We start from the raw sequence: 16,876 nt of genomic DNA, 5'->3' as shown, positions 1-16,876 counted from the left end.
TGTGTGAATGGGAGTGTGAATGTTGTCTGTCTATCTGTGTTGGCCCTGCGATGAGGTGGCGACTTGTCCAGGGTGTACCCTGCCTTCCGCCCGATTGTAGCCTAGATAGGCGCCAGCGCCCCCCAAGACCCCGAAAGGGAATAAGCGGTAGAAAATGGATGGATGGATGGATATCTGTACATATATCTATATAATTTTAGGGCTGCAAATCTTTGGGTGTCCCACGATTCGATTCAATATCGATTCTAGGGATCTTGATTCGATAATATATCGATTTTTTGGATTCAACGCGATTCTCGATTCAAAAACGATTCTGCTATTCATTCAATACATAGGATTTCAGCAGGATCTACCACAGTCTGCTGACATGCTAGCAGAGTAGTAGATTTAAAAAAAAAATAAGCTTTTATAATTGTAATAGCAAACAAGGTAGATATGCATAAGTGTCCTTAATTGAACAATACCATAAAACATTTGTCAATATAAACAAGTATAACATTATTATCTATACATATTATTTACATATATGAAGTCCCCAAGGAAAAAGCATATTGGGAAGTGGGGCTGCGAATAATTTGGGTGTCCCACGATTCGATTCAATATCGATTCTTGGGGTTACGATTCGATTCAAAATCGCTTTTTTTTTTTTTTCAATTCAACACGTTTCTCGATTCAAAAAACGATAATTTCCAGATTTAAAAGGATTCTCTATTCATTCAATACATAGGATTTCAGCAGGATCTACCCCAGTCTGCTGACATGCTAGCAGAGTAGTAGGTTTTTGTAAAAAGCTTTTGTAATTGTAAAGGACAATGTTTTATCAACTGATTGCAATAATGTAAATTTGTTTTGAACTATTAAACGAATCAAAAATATGACTTTTTTTATCTTTGTGAAAACATTGGACACAGTGTGTTGTCAAGCTTATGAGATGCAATGCAAGTGTAAGCCACTGTGACACTATTGTTCTTTTTTTATTATTATTTTTTTATAAATATCAAATGATAATGTCAATGAGGGATTTTTAATCACTGCTATGCTGAAATTATAACTAATATTGATACTGTTGTTGATAATATTCATTTTTGTTTCATTACTTTTGGTTTGTTCTGTGTCGTGTTTGTGTCTCCTCTCAATTGCTCTGTTTATTGCAGTTCTGAGTGTTGCTGGGTCAGGTTTGGTTTTGGAATTGGATTGCATTGTTATGGTATTAGTGTGTATTGTTTTGTTGGATTGATAAAAAAAAAAGAGAATCAATTCTGAATCGCACAACGTGAGAATCGCGATTCGTATTCAAATCCATTTTTTTCCCACACCCCTAATACATATATATATTTTTTCCTTTTATGCATCCATCCATTTTCTACTGTGGCTGAAACACTCCTTTGTGATCCAGGACCTCATTCATTGGATGCCGAATGAAACCACTTCCTAATTGTGATGTAACCTTTCAACATAGCCAAAATGTAACACTCAGAATAAAGGACTCCCCCTTGTGGGTGTTTTCCTTTTCCCATTTGTATCCAGAGACAGTAGCGGTAATTAATAATTATACTCTTTATGGCGGAAAGATAACAAGTCACACACGTACACGGCATGTAATTTTCACAATTCCTGCGACGCGGCTTTAGGATTCGCGGGCGCCCGGAGAACTCACACAGAATGACAACACCGTTGAGAGTGTTAGACGTTTAGTGAGCCATGCCGATGACAGATCAATTTGCACTCTTAGACAAAGCAAAAGCAGCTGCTTAATAAAATGCTCCGACACGCTTTCCCTTTGACATGCAACACTGACGACGTTTACAGCAACGGTAAGACACGTGAGAAAAAAAAAACAAACATCTGTTGATATTTACAAGTGACATACATTGATATATATTTTTTTTTATCAACAATATTTACACAGCAGTGTGGAAACTCCACATAAAACACGATGGACGCCACTCGCCGTGTTATTTGGCTTTAAAGAGTCAAAGATGAGGAATCACAACATTAGACAGCGACAACTCCTCTTGCAGCCTGGGGAGGATCTGCTTATAAAAAGCCTGCTAAATGTTTGATAACGTGTATGAAACGCAGTATATTAGCCATGACATGAGGAGGATTACGGCTGTCTGATATAGACGACAGCCTCCAACATGGACGTCATACCGTTCTTTTTATTGCAAAGATCTTCCACACCTTGGGTCAGGGGTTTAGACGATGGATCCCTTGGAGGACGACAGGTGGATGGACTGGATGCGGACAGCTAGAGTTTTCTCCAGGTTCTGCAGGATGTCACAGCTGGGACTATCTGGAGGTACGTTGTACAGCAGCTGTTTGAAAGGCTCTACCTCTATGAGCAGGACCATGTTCTTTAAGAAGTAGCCCTCGATGTAGGACGCCAAGTCGGGTGCGTCCAGAAACTGTGTGAAGACGGTTAAGACCGATGAGCTGATAGGCAATGGGAAAAGAAACCAGTGGTCTTGTATTCACCTTGGTGTGGTTGTAGATCTCCACGCACGTCTCCGTGTTGATGTTCTTTGAGCAGATGATCTCACAATGCCTCTGCAAGGCCTCCAGCTGGAAGAACTTGGACGCAGACAGAAGCTGCAACAACAGGTCTTATAATTAGATGCATATTGTGTGTACCGTATTTTCCGGACCATAGGGCGCACCGGATTATAAGGCGCACTGGTCAAGTCAGGTCCTTTTTTCTTACATAAAGCGAATTAAAGGGGTCACGTTATTGTAAATCAGTGAAATATATTTTATAGTGACTCAAAGCGCTTTACATAGTGAAACCCAATATCTGGTTTTTACATTTAAACCAGTGTGGGTGGCACTGGGAGCAGGTGGGTAAAGTGTCTTGCCCAAGGACACAACGGCAGTGACTAGGATGGCGGAAGCGGGGATCGAACCTGCAACCCTCAATTTGCTGGCACGGCCGCTCTACCAACCGAGCTATACCGCCCCGTATGATTTTTTTCTAAATGGAAAACACTCCCTTGTGGTCTACATAACATGTAATGGTGGTCTTTTGGTCAAAATGTTGCATGGTTTATGTTTTACAGATCATCTTCAAGACGCTTTCTGACAGTTTCTTCAGGATGCGCCGTTTTGTGGGCGGTCCTATTTACGTGGCCAACCTTCGATGGCGTCTTCTCTCCGTCATCTTTGTTGCAGCGGTGTAGCGTGCAAGGACGGGAGTGGAAGAAGTGTTAAAAGATGGAGCTAACCGTTTTAAAGACATTCACAATGTCGGTTGGGGGAGTGGCCGTGCCAGCAACTTGAGGGTTGCAGGTTCGATTCCCGCTTCCGCCATCCTAGTCACTGCTGTTGTGTCCTTGGGCAAGACACTTTGCCCACCTGCTCCCAGTGCCACCCACACTGGTTTAAATGTAACCTAGATATTGGGTTTCACTATGTAAAGCGCTTTGAGTCACTAGAGAAAAGCGCTATATAAATATAATTCACTTCACTTCACTTAAATCAATAACAGAGCAGAATCTCCTCATCCGTGGCTCACAAGTGCAACAACGCCGGAAAAATGTCCCGTGAAAAAAAACGTCCGACCGGAACTTTCTAATAACAAAAGTGTCAAGATGGGGGGGGTCGCAGCTTGCTGCGGGGCCCTTCTCCCAGGAAGGCAGACGGACTAAAAAAGGTACAAACAAAAAGCGCTCACAGCACAGGCACAAGTTGGCTAAGGAAACAAAACTAACATTTTAAGGTAAACTATGAACATAACACAAACAACACTTACTGTGGCTTGAAAGGAGCAGCATGAACTTTGGCATGAAAAACTGGCGTGAACAGAGCATGAAATAAACGAGAACAATGACGCCATGCCGATTGCCTGGCAATTACAAGCTTAAATACTTCCTCTGATTAGTGCTCGGGAAGCAGGTGAGCGGGCGAGCACTAATCAGAGACAGGTGAACACAACAAGTAACCGTGGCAACAAAACAAGGGAGTGAAAAAACAGGGAGCAATAGAGTCTTAAACAAAACAGAACATAACTAACCAAAACATGATCACAAGACATGACAAAAATGTATGTGGGTGTCTAATGTAAACTCACTACACCTGTAGTTTTTAGCGCTTCCACAGTGAGATATAAGTTAGAACTTTACACTACTTTATATTAGAAATGGCAACAGCAGGAAGAAGAAGCTTATCGAATACGGCATTGGTACGGACTACAGTGGCTGACGTGCGCAAATTTTCAGAACTTATGCAGATCTCAAATACACATCAGCAGGTACCGGAAGGTATGGAAAGTTGGTTTTGCATAATATTTTTAAACAAAACACCAGATAATATGTCTGCTAATAAGTGCGATTTTGCGGTTCTTACACACACACAATAGTAATACATCTATCTCTGACTACGGTAGCCGTAATGGGCTGACAACCCATCAAGCGGTGCGGCTTTAAAGTCATGCTAAAACATTTTGACAGATTTTTGAGTGCCGTGTGTAGTGTTCTTTATTTTCAAAGGAACATTTAAAGTGTTGGTGTTGTTTACTGGCGTCATATTGCAGTCTACACATATCTTTTATGTGTGACTACTATCTACTGCTCCCACGTATCATTACACCATGTACCAAATAAAATCGCTTCGAGGTTGGTAAGCACAACCAGAATTATTCCGTACAGTAGGCACACCGGGGTATGAGGCGCACTGTCCATTTTTGAGAAAATGAAAGGATTTTAAGTGCGCCTTGTAGTCCGAAAAATAGGCCTGCTTTCTAAACTAGCTGTAAAGCAGCTGTAGTACATCCCGAAGGCTGCTGCTCGAGTCTTGACTAAAACCAGGAAAAACGACCACATTAGTTTAGTGCTCAGGTCAATGCAATGGCTTCCCATTGCTCAAAGAATATACTTTAAAACAGCTCTCCTTATGTAAAAGCATTTTCTCGGTCTTGTGCCAAAGTACATCCCTGACATGAACCATCTCGAGCTCTGAGAACCTCAAGGAGTGGTCTCCTGCTGGTGTCCAAATTCAGGACCCAGCCATCCATCAATTTTCTACCGATAGTCCCTTTTGGGGTTGGAAGGGGTGCTCGAGCCTATCTCAGCTGGAAGCAGGCGGAAGGCGGGGTACACCCTGGACAAGTCGCCACCTCATCGCAGGGCCAACACAGATAGACAGACAACATTCACACTCACATTCCCACACTAGGGCCAATTTAGTGTTGCCAATCAACCTATCCCCAGGTGCATGTCTTTGGAGGTGGGAGGAAGCCGGAGTACCCGGAGAGAACCCACACAGTCACGGGGAGAACATGCAAACTCGACATGGTAAAACTGTGTTTCAGTTGTATGCTTGTAAAATCTGCAATAACTTTCCTGAAGATGTGAGACAGGCCTTCATCATCCATCCATTCATTTCCTTCAACTTGCAAAGTCGGCAATCCAGCCTAAGAACACTGTTATTTAAAGTTAAAGTACCAATGATGGTCACACACACACTAGGTGTGCCGAAATTATCCTCTGCATTTGACCCATCACCCTTGATCACCCCCTGGAAGGTGAGGGGGAGCAGTGAGCAGCAGCGGGTTTCATTTTTGGTGATTTAACCCCCAATTCCAACCCTTGATGCTGAGTGCCAAGCAGGGAGGTAATGGGTCCCATTTTTATAGTCTTTGGTATGACTCGGCCAGGGTTTGAACTCACAACCTGCCGATCTCAGGGTGGACACTAACCCAGGGGCGCTCACACTTTTTCTGCAGGCGAGCTACTTTTCAATTGACCAAGTCGAGGAGATCTACCTCATTCCTACTTATAATTTATATTTATTTATTTATGAAAGAGACATTTTTGTTAAAAAGTTAATGGTGTTTAATGATAATACAAGCATGTTTAACACACAGATTCCTTTCTTTCATGAAGACAAGAATATAAGTTGGTGTATTTGATTCTGATGACTTGCATTGATTGGAATTAGACAGTGGTGCTGATAACGTCCGCATTTTCAAATGGAGGAAAAAAAAAGTCCTCCTTTCTGCCCAATACCACATGAAAGTGGTTGGATTTGGCATCTCATTTGTCCAACTTGCATACTCGTTTTTAAACACTTTGTTATGAGAGTAGCATATGTGTGTGGCCCTTTAATGTCTGGCAGCAGGTGAGTGACGTCAGTGAGTGTGTGGGCGAGCGAGGAGAGAAAGCGTTCGCTGAGGGCGGGGGAGAAATACATTGGCATCAAACTCCGTAGCTTGCTAGCTTGTTTACGTTAGCTTTCTGAGACTCTTATTTTGTTAGCACAGGCAGGATGAAACAGGTCTTTTATGGTGAGGACAGGAACTGTGCAGTCGGTCTTTAGAGTTTTGACAGTAGGTACGGAGTCTCAAGAAATAAAATGTGTTTCTCTGCGTCCGCCCTGTTAGGGATTTTTTTCTTAAATATGAGCTCGCAGCAGCCAGCGTCATCTCACAAGATCCCCGGGTGCCGAGAATGTCAAACAACTGACGAAAGTGAAGTCTTGGTATGATTGATGATTGCTCATTTTTATGTCTATTTTTTAATGCCTGGCTTGAGATCGACTGACACACCCTCCGAGATCGACCAGTCGATCGCGATCGACGTAATGGGCACCCCTGGTCTAACCACTATCAATCAATCAATCAATGTTTATTTATATAGCCCTAAGTCACAAGTATCTCAAAGGGCTGCACAAACCACAACGACATCCTCTGTACAGCCCACATAAGGGCAAGGAAAAACTCACCCCAGTGGGACGTCGATGACAGCGACAATGATGACTATGAGAAACCTTCGAGAGGACCGCATATGTTGGCAAAAAAAACCCCGTTCCCCTTAGGGCAGTGGTTCTCAACGTTTTTTCAGTGATGTACCCCCTGTGAGCATTTTTTTAATTCAAGTACCCCCTAATCAGAGCAAAGCATTTTTGGTTGGAAAAAAAGAGATAAAGAAGTAAAATATAGCACTATGTCATCAGTTTCTGATTTATTCAATTATATAACAGTGCAAAATATTGCTCATTTGTAGTGGTCTTTCTTGAACTATTTGGAAAAAAAGATATAAAAATGACTAAAAACTTGTTGAAAAATAAACAATTATAAATAAAGTTTTCTACACATAGAAGTAATCATCAACTTAAAGTGCCCTCTTTGGGGATTGTAATAGAGATCCATCTAGATTAATCAACTTCCTTCTAAACATTTTTTCACAAAAAAAGAAATCTTTATTATCTATTTATGGAACATGTCCACAAAAAATCAAGCTATCAACACTGAATATTGTATTGTTGCATTTCTTTTCACAGTTTATGAACTTAGTCATATTTTGTTGAAGTATTATTCAATTAATGTATTTACAAAGGATTTTTGAATTGTTGCTGTTTTTAGAATATTTTTGAAAAATCTCACGTACCTCTTGGCATACCTTCAAGTACCCCCAGGGCTACGCGTCCCCCCATTTGAAAACCACTGCCCTAGGGGACCGAAAGCAATGGATGTCGAGCGGATCTAACATGATATTGTGCAAGTCCAGTCCACAGTAAGAGTCCAGTCCATAGGTCATTGAATAGTGCATACGACAACTGAACCCATTTTATCTACAGAATTTGAAAGATTTTTGATAAATTGATTATTTTTCAGCCCTAGTGTGTGAATGTGAGTGTGAATGTTGTCTGTCTATCTGTGTTGGCCCTGCGATGAGGTGGCGACTTGTCCAGGGTGTACCCCCGCCTTCCGCCCGATTGTAGCTGAGATAGGCGCCAGCGCCCCCCGCGACCCCGAAAGGGAATAAGCGGTAGAAAATGGATGGATGGATGGGTTTCCTTCTTTAAATTTTCTGTAAAGTACTTAGAATTGGCTTGCGCACAAATTATGGTCTATAAATACATTTGCCTTACCATTGTCATAGCCTCTGGGGAATGTTCAATTTTTCCTATTTTTTTTTGTTATTTTTAACAGCATGTATTGAGTTATTATCCATCTGCACGGTGAGGCACATTTGTAGTATTCAGATGAGTGTGACTGTTACTGATTGCCATGTCCTGAGTTGTTTCATTCCTTGTCCATGTTTTTTTTCTTCTCATCATTCCAGGTACAGTGAAGGCTTTACTGGCAAAGTCTAATCTGTTTTTTCTGTGCATGAAAGGTAGCACCTCTGTGTAAACACGCTGTATTTACCACGATGAAGGCGAGATTTGACAAAACTGTTAAAAGAGACAATTTACCAGAAGATTAAACTAACCTCCATAACATCAAGGTTCCTAATGTGCAATGCTTCTGCTCCCCCGAAGTAGAGATACTGCATCACCAGCTGAGAAGGAAATTGGCACAGCTTAATGCTTCACATGGATACACAGAATACAGCACAGTACAGTACGGCATGGTTTTTAGGGGTGTAACGATTGATCCATACAGTGATAAGTCCATTTATATCCCTAAATTTCAAGTATATCAGTATGTGCTTGACAAGTTTGCCTTCCAAATAATTGGAATTGATCCAAGACCATATTAAAAGGGAATGGATCGATGTTAGCAATACTAAAAAAAAGAAAACATTTGATTTAAGAAAGGCCAACTTTATATCAAGTTTAGCTCTTTCAATAAAGGGAGGTTGAACGTTAAGTTTGTCTGCCCATCTGTGGCATCATCAAAACTAAAAAGGCCAATACCTAAAAGGGGAACATTATCACCATAGCTATGTAAGCGTCAATATATACCTTGATGTTGCAGAAAAAAGACCATATGTTTTTTTAATCGATTTCCGGACTCTAAAAGGGTGAATTTGGCGATTTAAACGCCTTTCAATTGATAGCCTGTCGAGCGATGACCTTTCACCCGTGATCTCACAACATGAAGCAATTCGCCATTTTCTCAATCTTATCACAGGCAACAAGTCAAATCAGCTCTGTTATTTTTCCGATATCCACACAAGAATGTGTGGATATCCTGCGACACTCAAAGCAGATGCATTTCCAACGATAAAGTCAACGAAATCTGCAATATTGGAAAATAGACCAAATAGTGCGAGCTATTCAGGGACGAGGGCAGTCCCTTCCCGCAGACAAGCGAGGTAAACCCCCTGGATATAATTTATGCCACTTCTTTTTCTGTCTCATTTTGTCCACCAAACTTATAAGGTTGTGCATGAATGCACAAAAGGTGAGTTTTGTTGATGTTATTGACTTATGTGTAGTGTGCTAATCAGACATATTTGGTCACGGCATGACTGCAAGCTAATCGATGCTAACATGCTATTTAGGCTAGCTGTATGTACATATTGCGTCATTATGCCTCGTTTGTAGCTATACTTGCATCCAGCCTTTCCCTCCACCCTCATTTAATGTCAAACAAACACATACCAATCGTTGGTTAGAAGGCGATTGCCGAATTCGTTCTCGCTTCCTCCCGTGCCGCTGTCTGTCGTGATATGGCTCAATAGCTTCAGTTTCTTCTTCAATTTCATTTTGGCTACCTGCCTCCACACTCCAACCATCCGTTTCAATACATGCGTAATCTGTTGAATCGCTTACGGCGCTGAAATCCGAGTCTGAATCCGAGCTAATATCGCTATTCCTTTCTGTGCTATCCACCATGTTTGTTTCTGTGTGGTCACGCTGTGACGTCACAGGATAATGGAAAAAGTTCTATTTTGGTTTCATCTGACCACATGACATTCTCCCAATCCTCTGCTGTATTATCATCCATGTATCCATTTTGGTATAAACTCAACTCGTCGTGTTTGGAGAAAGAAGAATACTGAGTTGCATCCCAAGAACACCATACCTACTGTGAAGCGTGGGGGTGGAAACATCATTCTTTGGGGCTGTTTTTCTGCTAAGGGGACAGGACGATTGATCCGTGTTAAGGAAAGAATGAATGGGGCCATGTATCGTGAGATTTTGAGCCAAAACCTCCTTCCATCAGTGAGAGCTTTGAGTGGTTGACCAAATACTTATTTTCCACCATAATTTACAAATAAATTCTTTAAAATTCCTACAATGTGAATTCCTGGATTTTTCCCCCCCACTCTGTCTCTCACAGTTGAAGTCTACCTATGATGAAAATTACAGACCTCTGTCATCATTTTAAGTGGGAGAACTTGCACAATCAGTGGCTGACTAAATACTTTTTTGCCCCACTGTATATATTGTCTGTGAATCGTATTAGCAACCACAAGTAATGAATGGAATCAAATCATTGTTAAAACTAGTTGTTACACCCCTAACTGTCATTCAAGCTGCTTTACCTGAAAGATGTGATATTTCACATGGCTTATTTCAATGCAGGTGTTTTCACCACAAGGCCTGTTTGCCAGAAGAGTTTTGAACCTTCAAAGAAAAAAAAAGACATTGAAAAGGTTAGTGCAGGGTTAGGATCAGGCCCGCGAACAGGTTTTATCTGGCCCGCGGGATGAGTTTGCTAAGTATAAAAATTAACCTGAAAATGTTCAATGAAAGAAACTGTTCTAAATGTGTCCACTGGATGTCGCAATAGCAATTCTTTGTATCTTGGTAGATGATGCTTAATATGTACAAAATAAACCACATGATGTTTGAGGAAAATGATCCAACTACATAAATAACAAACGGTAATTTGATTTTGATACAATTTTTTTATTCTGATAGATTGAAAATTAACACCAATGAGCTGACTGGTCACATAATGAATTCAGAAAGTATAAATAATGACCAATAAAGATAGAATACTATCAACCGCAACATGTAAGTGTAAAAAAAAACAAAAAAAAAAACAACAACATTATGATTTATACATTTTCAGAATGTCCTTGTTCTATTTTTAAACAAAGAAAACAATCTGAAGTCATCTTTATCTTTAAGTTATCATGCTGTGATTTTCTATGTATAAAAATTTACCTGAATTTTTAAAATGAAAGAAACAGCAGTTCTATATGTGTCCACTGGATGTCGCAATAGCAATTCTTTGTATCTTTGTAGATGATGCTACATATGTACAAAATAAACCACATGATGTTCAAGGAAATGATCAAACTACATAAACAACATCCTGTAAATTCAGTTTATCTTGACATTTAAATTTTATTTTATCTTGATAGATTGAAAATTAGCACCAATGAGTTGACTGATCACATGATTTATTCAGAAAGTATAACTTACAACACATAAATATTGAATAATATTAACTGCAACTTGTAAGTGTAAAAAAAAACCCATTATATTTTGTACAATTTCAGTAGGTGCTTGTCCTATTTTTAAACAAAGAAAACAATCTGAACTTGTTTTTATTTTTAAGTTATTGTGCCGTGATTTTGCCAGTCCGGCCCACTTGGGAGTAGATTTTTCTTGACACCCCTGGGTTAGTGTATACAGTAAAATTTAAGTCCCAAACGATAGTCACAAACCCACACCAGGTGTGGTGAAATTTGTCCTCTGCATTTGACCCATCCCCATGTTCACACCCTGGGAAGTGAGGGGAGCAGTGAGCAGCAGCGTGCACCGCGCTCGGGAATCATTTTTTTCATTTACCCCCCCAATTCCAACCTTTGATGCTCAGGAGAGAGACAATGGCTCCCATTTTATTGTAGTCTTTGGTATGACTATGGTTTGAACTCACGACCTCCCAGTCTCGGGGCGGACGCTCTAACCACAAGACCACTGAGCTGTGTACACGAGGATGAAAGGGCAGCCATAGTTGAAAAATAATTAACCTAAAACAATTTTTAAGCAGCCTGTAAAGCAATGTACAAGTCATTATCATCATTTAAAGGCCTACTGAAATGAGATTTTCTTATTTAAACGGGGATAGCAGGTCCATTCTATGTGTCATACTTGATCATTTCGCGATATTGCCATATTTTTGCTGAAAAGATTTAGTAGAGAACATCGACGATAAAGTAATCAACTTTTGGTGCTGATAAAAAAGCCTTGCCTGCACCGGAAGTTGCAGACGATGCTGTTACAAGGGTGAGGGCTCCTCACATCCTCACATTGTTTTTAATGGGAGCCTCCAGCAGCAAGAGCGTTTTGGACCAAGAAAACAACAATTTCCCCATTAATTTGAGCGAGGATGAAAGATTCGTGGATGATGATATTGATATCGAAGGACTAGAAGAAAAAAAAAGGCGATTGCAATGGGACGGATTCAGATGTTTTTAGACACATTTACTAGGATAATTCTGGGAAATCCCTTATCTTTCTATTGTGTTGCTAGTGCTTTAGTGAGATTAAATAGTACCTGATAGTCGGAGAGGGTGTGTCCACGGGTGTCTGGAGGTCAGTGTCTGAGGGAAGTCGACGGCGGTTAGAAGGACGGCGCAAACTCCACAGATCTCCGGTAAGAGGCGACTTTTTAACCCAATTTTCTCACCGAAACCTTCCGGTTGACAAGTGGTCGGGAACCATGTTCGCTTGACCGCTCTGATCCATGGTAAAGCTTCACCTCCGGGAATTTTAAACAAGAAAACACCATGTGTTTGTGTGGCTAAAGGCTAAAGCTTCCCAACTCCATCTTTCTACTTTGACTTCTCCATTATTAATTGAACAAATTGCAAAAGTTTCAGCAACACAGATGTCCAGAATACTGTGTAATTGCACGATGAAACGAGACGACTTTTAGCCGCGCTAATATTTCCTACCATTCTGCGACGTTTTCAACAAGAAACTCCGCAGGAAATTTAAAATTGCAATTCAGTAAACTAAAAAGGCCGTATTGGCATGTGTTGCAATGTTAATATTTCATCATTGATATATAAACTATCAGACTGCGTGGTCGGTAGTAGTCGGTTTCAGTAGGCCTTTAAACGTGCAATCAGTCATAAAATACAACATACTGTTAGTTTCTGGTGAAATGTACCTGTTGGAGGCTGTGAAGAGCAGGACTTTATGGGCGTAGAAAGGTTTCCCTTCCACCAAAAAAGTCACATCTGACATCTCCTTATTGTTGAGGAAGTGAGGATCTATAAGATACAAACCCGGTTTTATTTATAAGTGAAAAAGCTCCAAAGTAATTCATGTTTTACTTTTAACTGTCAGACACTAGAGGGCGCTCTGTCCCTTTTCTGTCGTTACTTTGATATCACACAGCTGGCTTTTTATTGCATGCTGATGCTGGGCATAACACAGCATCTCTCTAACCACACAGTGACAGACTCTCACCGAGGCGCGACGTCTGCTTGCGCTTGATCTCTGCCAGTTTGGGGACGGGATAGGGCCCGTAACACTGGGTGAAAATAGCCGACAGCTGCTGGCTGATCACTTCGTTCTGACCAAAACACACAAAGTGGCACACGTTGAACGTTTCATTTCACACGTACAAAATGTGCATTGGATCCATTTTACACCAATGGCTCCTAAGAGATGAGCAGGAAGTACAACTGTGAAAAAGAAAAAGGACAAGACAAGGATGCTCCCGGAGTTATTCCCATCTCGCCTGTGTGTGTGTGCGTGTGTGTGTGTGTTGCCAAAGCAGAAGGGGAACGAAGGAGCAGTTTAATTTGCTACAAGACCGCCACCCCCCCTGTGCAGTCAGACAGTTTGCTCTTAATGAAGCTTGACACCAGAAAAAAAAGCTCGTAACATCCAGCAGGAATAAATAGGTGTCTATGCCGTGGAGAATAGACGGAGGAAATTGACATTCGACGACATAACCATCGAGTTGGGCTAGCGACCCGCGGGCCATGCACGGTGCAATTCCTCTCCCCTGACACGGGACGCGGGTCAGTACGGGGTACGTGCACCATTTAGCCGAGTCGTAGAATGACTGCGATGCGATGACCACAGAACTTTCCTGTAGAAGGTTTTATCTTTGTCCATGTGATGTCGGATGAAACAAAAATTGAGCTGTTTGGCCACAATACCCAGCAATATGTTTAGAGGAGAAAAGGTGATGTCACACATGGACTTGGACTTGGATTGTTTCGTCGATGCGGAGAATATTTAGGACGAGACAGGCGTAAACGTGAGTACATATTTATTTGATATTCTAACAAAACAACACAAAAAGGCAAACAAAGGGCGCGCACAGTGGCGGAGAACAAATACTTGGCTACAAAAACAAATAACTAGAACAGTGGGTCTTAACTTTTTTGGAGGTACCAAACCCCACGAGTTTTATATGCGCATTCACCGAACCCTTCTTTAGTAAAAAATATTATTATTATTTTTTTTTTTTTCAAATTCAAGCCAAAGTTATATGTTTTCGGTAACACCTTAGTATGGGGAACATATTCTAAGTAACAAAGACTTAAGTTGGAGCTATTTGGACACTAATGGAACATATTCCAAGTAACAACGACTTAGAGTTAATTGGTTAGGGTTAGAGGGTTAGGGTTATAATAAGTTCATGCCGAATAAGGCATTAATAAGTACTTAATAATGACTAGTTAAAAGCCAATAAGTTACTATTTTGCATGTTAATAAGCAACTAATTAATGGTGAATGTTCCCCATACTAAAGTGTTACCATGTTTTTTTTACTGGTGCACAAAATGAACCGTGCATGAACATCACCTTCTTCAAAGGACAAAACCAACACAGTGCATAAACTCAAAACAAATTACACACCTGCAAATCAGTGTGACTTCTGCTGTTACCGTATCCGTAATACGCCGATAGGGAGAAGTTTGTATTTACACGATGAGTCGGGTGTGTCTAGACCTCCGCCGAACCCCTGAGCCCGACTCACCGAACCTCTACGGTTCGATCGAATCCAGGTTAAGAACCACTGGACTAGAACAAAGGCTGTAAACTAAAAACGTGACTCAAAAACACTTGCGCTGTGGCATGAAAAACAAACCAAAAACTTGCACTGAGGCATACGTAAATACAAAACTTACGTGGCGTGGTCAAAAAACGAACAGCAAGGCATGAAGGTAGGTACATGGAAATGTGGGTAAGGTATCAGTAGGTATGTCGGTAAGTAAAGTTGCCAGGACGAAGACAGAAACAGAATGGCTTAAATAATGACTATGATAATGATTATGATAATGATTAGCAGGTGTGAGAACCGAGGACCGTGGTCAAAAAACGAACAGCAAGGCATAAATGTAGGTACATGGAAATGTGGCTAAGGTATCAGTAGGTATGTCGGTCAGTAAAGTTGCCAGGACGAAGACAGAAACAGAATGGCTTGAATAATGACTATGATAATGATTAGCAGGTGTGAGAACTGAGGACCGGGGGGTGACTTGGAGACAAGGTGGAAACGAATGAGTTACTATGGAAACCAAGAAAATAAGGAAGTGCAAACGCAAGAACTGAGTGTCCAAAAAACAAAACATAACATGACCAAAACAAAACATAATCCATAGGTGTGACAGGTGAGGCCTTTAATCCCAGGAACACCAAACCTACCGTCAAGCATGGGGGTGGTAGTATTATGCTGTGGGACTGTTTTGCTGCCAATGGAACTAGTGCTTCACAGAGAGTAGATTGGACAATAAAAAAGGATTGTTCAGGACAACCTAAAATCATCAGCCCGGAGGTTGGGTTTTGGGCGCAGTGATAGGTTGATTGGCAACACTAAAATTGGCCCTAGTGTGTGAATGTGAGTGTGAATGTTGTCTGTCTATCTGTGTTGGCCCTGCGATGAGGTGGCGACTTGTCCAGGGTGTACCCCGCCTTCCGCCCGATTGTAGCTGAGATGGGCGCCAGCGCCCCCCGCGACCCCAAAAGGGAGTAAGCGGTAGAAAATGGATGGATGGATGGATGGGTGTTCCAACAGGACAATGCCCCCGAACACACGTCAAAAGTGGTAAAGGAATGACTAAATCAGGCTACAATTAAGGTTTTAAAATGGCCTTCCTAAGGTCCTGACTTAAACGTGTGGACAATGCTGAAGAAACAAGTCAATGTTAGAAAACCAACAAATTTAAAGTTAAAGTTAAAGTAAAGATTGTCACACACACACTAGGACTAGGTGTGGCGAAATTTGCCCTTTGTATTTGACCCATTCCCTTGTTCACCCCCTGGGAGGTGAGGGGAGCAGTAGGCAGCAGCGGTGCCGCGCCCGGGAATCATTTGTGGTGATTTAACCCCCAATTCCAACCCTTGATGCATGCCAAGCAAAGAAGTAATCAGTCCCATTTTTATGGTCTTTGGTATGACTCGGCCGGGGTTTGAACTCCCAACCTTTCGCTGAACTGCACCAATTTTCTCAAGAGGAGTGGTCAAAATTTCAACCAGAAACTTGCCAGAAGCTTGGAGATGGCTACCAAAAGCGCCCTATTGCGGTGAAACTTGCCAAGGGACATGTAACCAAATATTAACAATGCTGTATTTATACTTTTGACACAGCAGATTTGGTCACATCTTCAGTAGACCCATAATAAATTCGTAAAGGAACCAAAACTCATGAATGTTTTTTGTGACAAACAAGTATGTGCTCCAATCACTCTATCACAAAAAAACAAGGGTTGTAGAAATTATTGGAGCCCTGATATTATGTTCTTTACAGGTGTATGTAAACATTTGACCACGACTGTAAATGAACTTTGATTAACTGACTTTGAAAAACTGCAGACTCAAAATAGACCAAAGGTCAACACACAGCATACTTGCTTACCTCCGACTACATTTGTGAGCTTAATATGTGTTTTAATTCATGTGATTCCTCCTCTCGCAAGTTTTTAGTGACACCCAAACACATTATACAATAAATAATATAAATCAAGTACACAGACTCAAAATAATCCAAAAGTTAGTTAAAGTTAAGTTAATGTACCAATGATTGTCACACACACACTAGGTGTGGTGAAATGTGTCCTCTGCCCTTGTTCACCCCCTGGGAGGTGAGGGGAGCAGTGGACAGCAGCGGTGCTGCGCCCGGGATTCATTTTTTGGTTATTTAACCCCCGATTCCAACCCTGGATGGAGACATCTGATGTCCAACATTGTAGCCACGCTGTTGGTGGGGAAATTACCAAATTTCAATG

At 41.2% G+C, this 16,876-nt stretch overlaps 1 protein-coding gene across 3 annotated transcripts in view; it reads right to left on the bottom strand.

Annotated features, from left to right (window-relative positions):
• Nucleotides 1-1,332: 1,332 nt before the first annotated feature.
• The window catches only part of btbd11b (BTB (POZ) domain containing 11b), a 312,209-nt gene continuing 296,665 nt past the window's right edge, over nucleotides 1,333-16,876 (bottom strand). For 2 of the 3 annotated variants that reach the window (XM_061917821.1, XM_061917822.1), the window contains 6 exons: nucleotides 13,102-13,207; nucleotides 12,800-12,902; nucleotides 10,215-10,296; nucleotides 8,211-8,279; nucleotides 2,479-2,592; nucleotides 1,334-2,408 (listed from right to left, as the gene is read on the bottom strand). In XM_061917821.1, coding sequence (XP_061773805.1) covers nucleotides 2,199-2,408; nucleotides 2,479-2,592; nucleotides 8,211-8,279; nucleotides 10,215-10,296; nucleotides 12,800-12,902; nucleotides 13,102-13,207 — 684 coding nt within the window. In that variant the 3' untranslated portion in view covers nucleotides 1,334-2,198. Of the gene's footprint in view, nucleotides 2,409-2,478; nucleotides 2,593-8,210; nucleotides 8,280-10,214; nucleotides 10,297-12,799; nucleotides 12,903-13,101; nucleotides 13,208-16,876 lie in introns of all 3 variants that reach the window. The other variant, XM_061917820.1, reaches the window with a different exon arrangement.

This window comes from Nerophis ophidion, linkage group LG12 (genome assembly GCF_033978795.1).
Source record: "Nerophis ophidion isolate RoL-2023_Sa linkage group LG12, RoL_Noph_v1.0, whole genome shotgun sequence".
Classification (NCBI taxonomy): Eukaryota; Metazoa; Chordata; class Actinopteri; order Syngnathiformes; family Syngnathidae; genus Nerophis; species Nerophis ophidion.
This window is presented reverse-complemented; position numbering and strand designations above follow the sequence as displayed.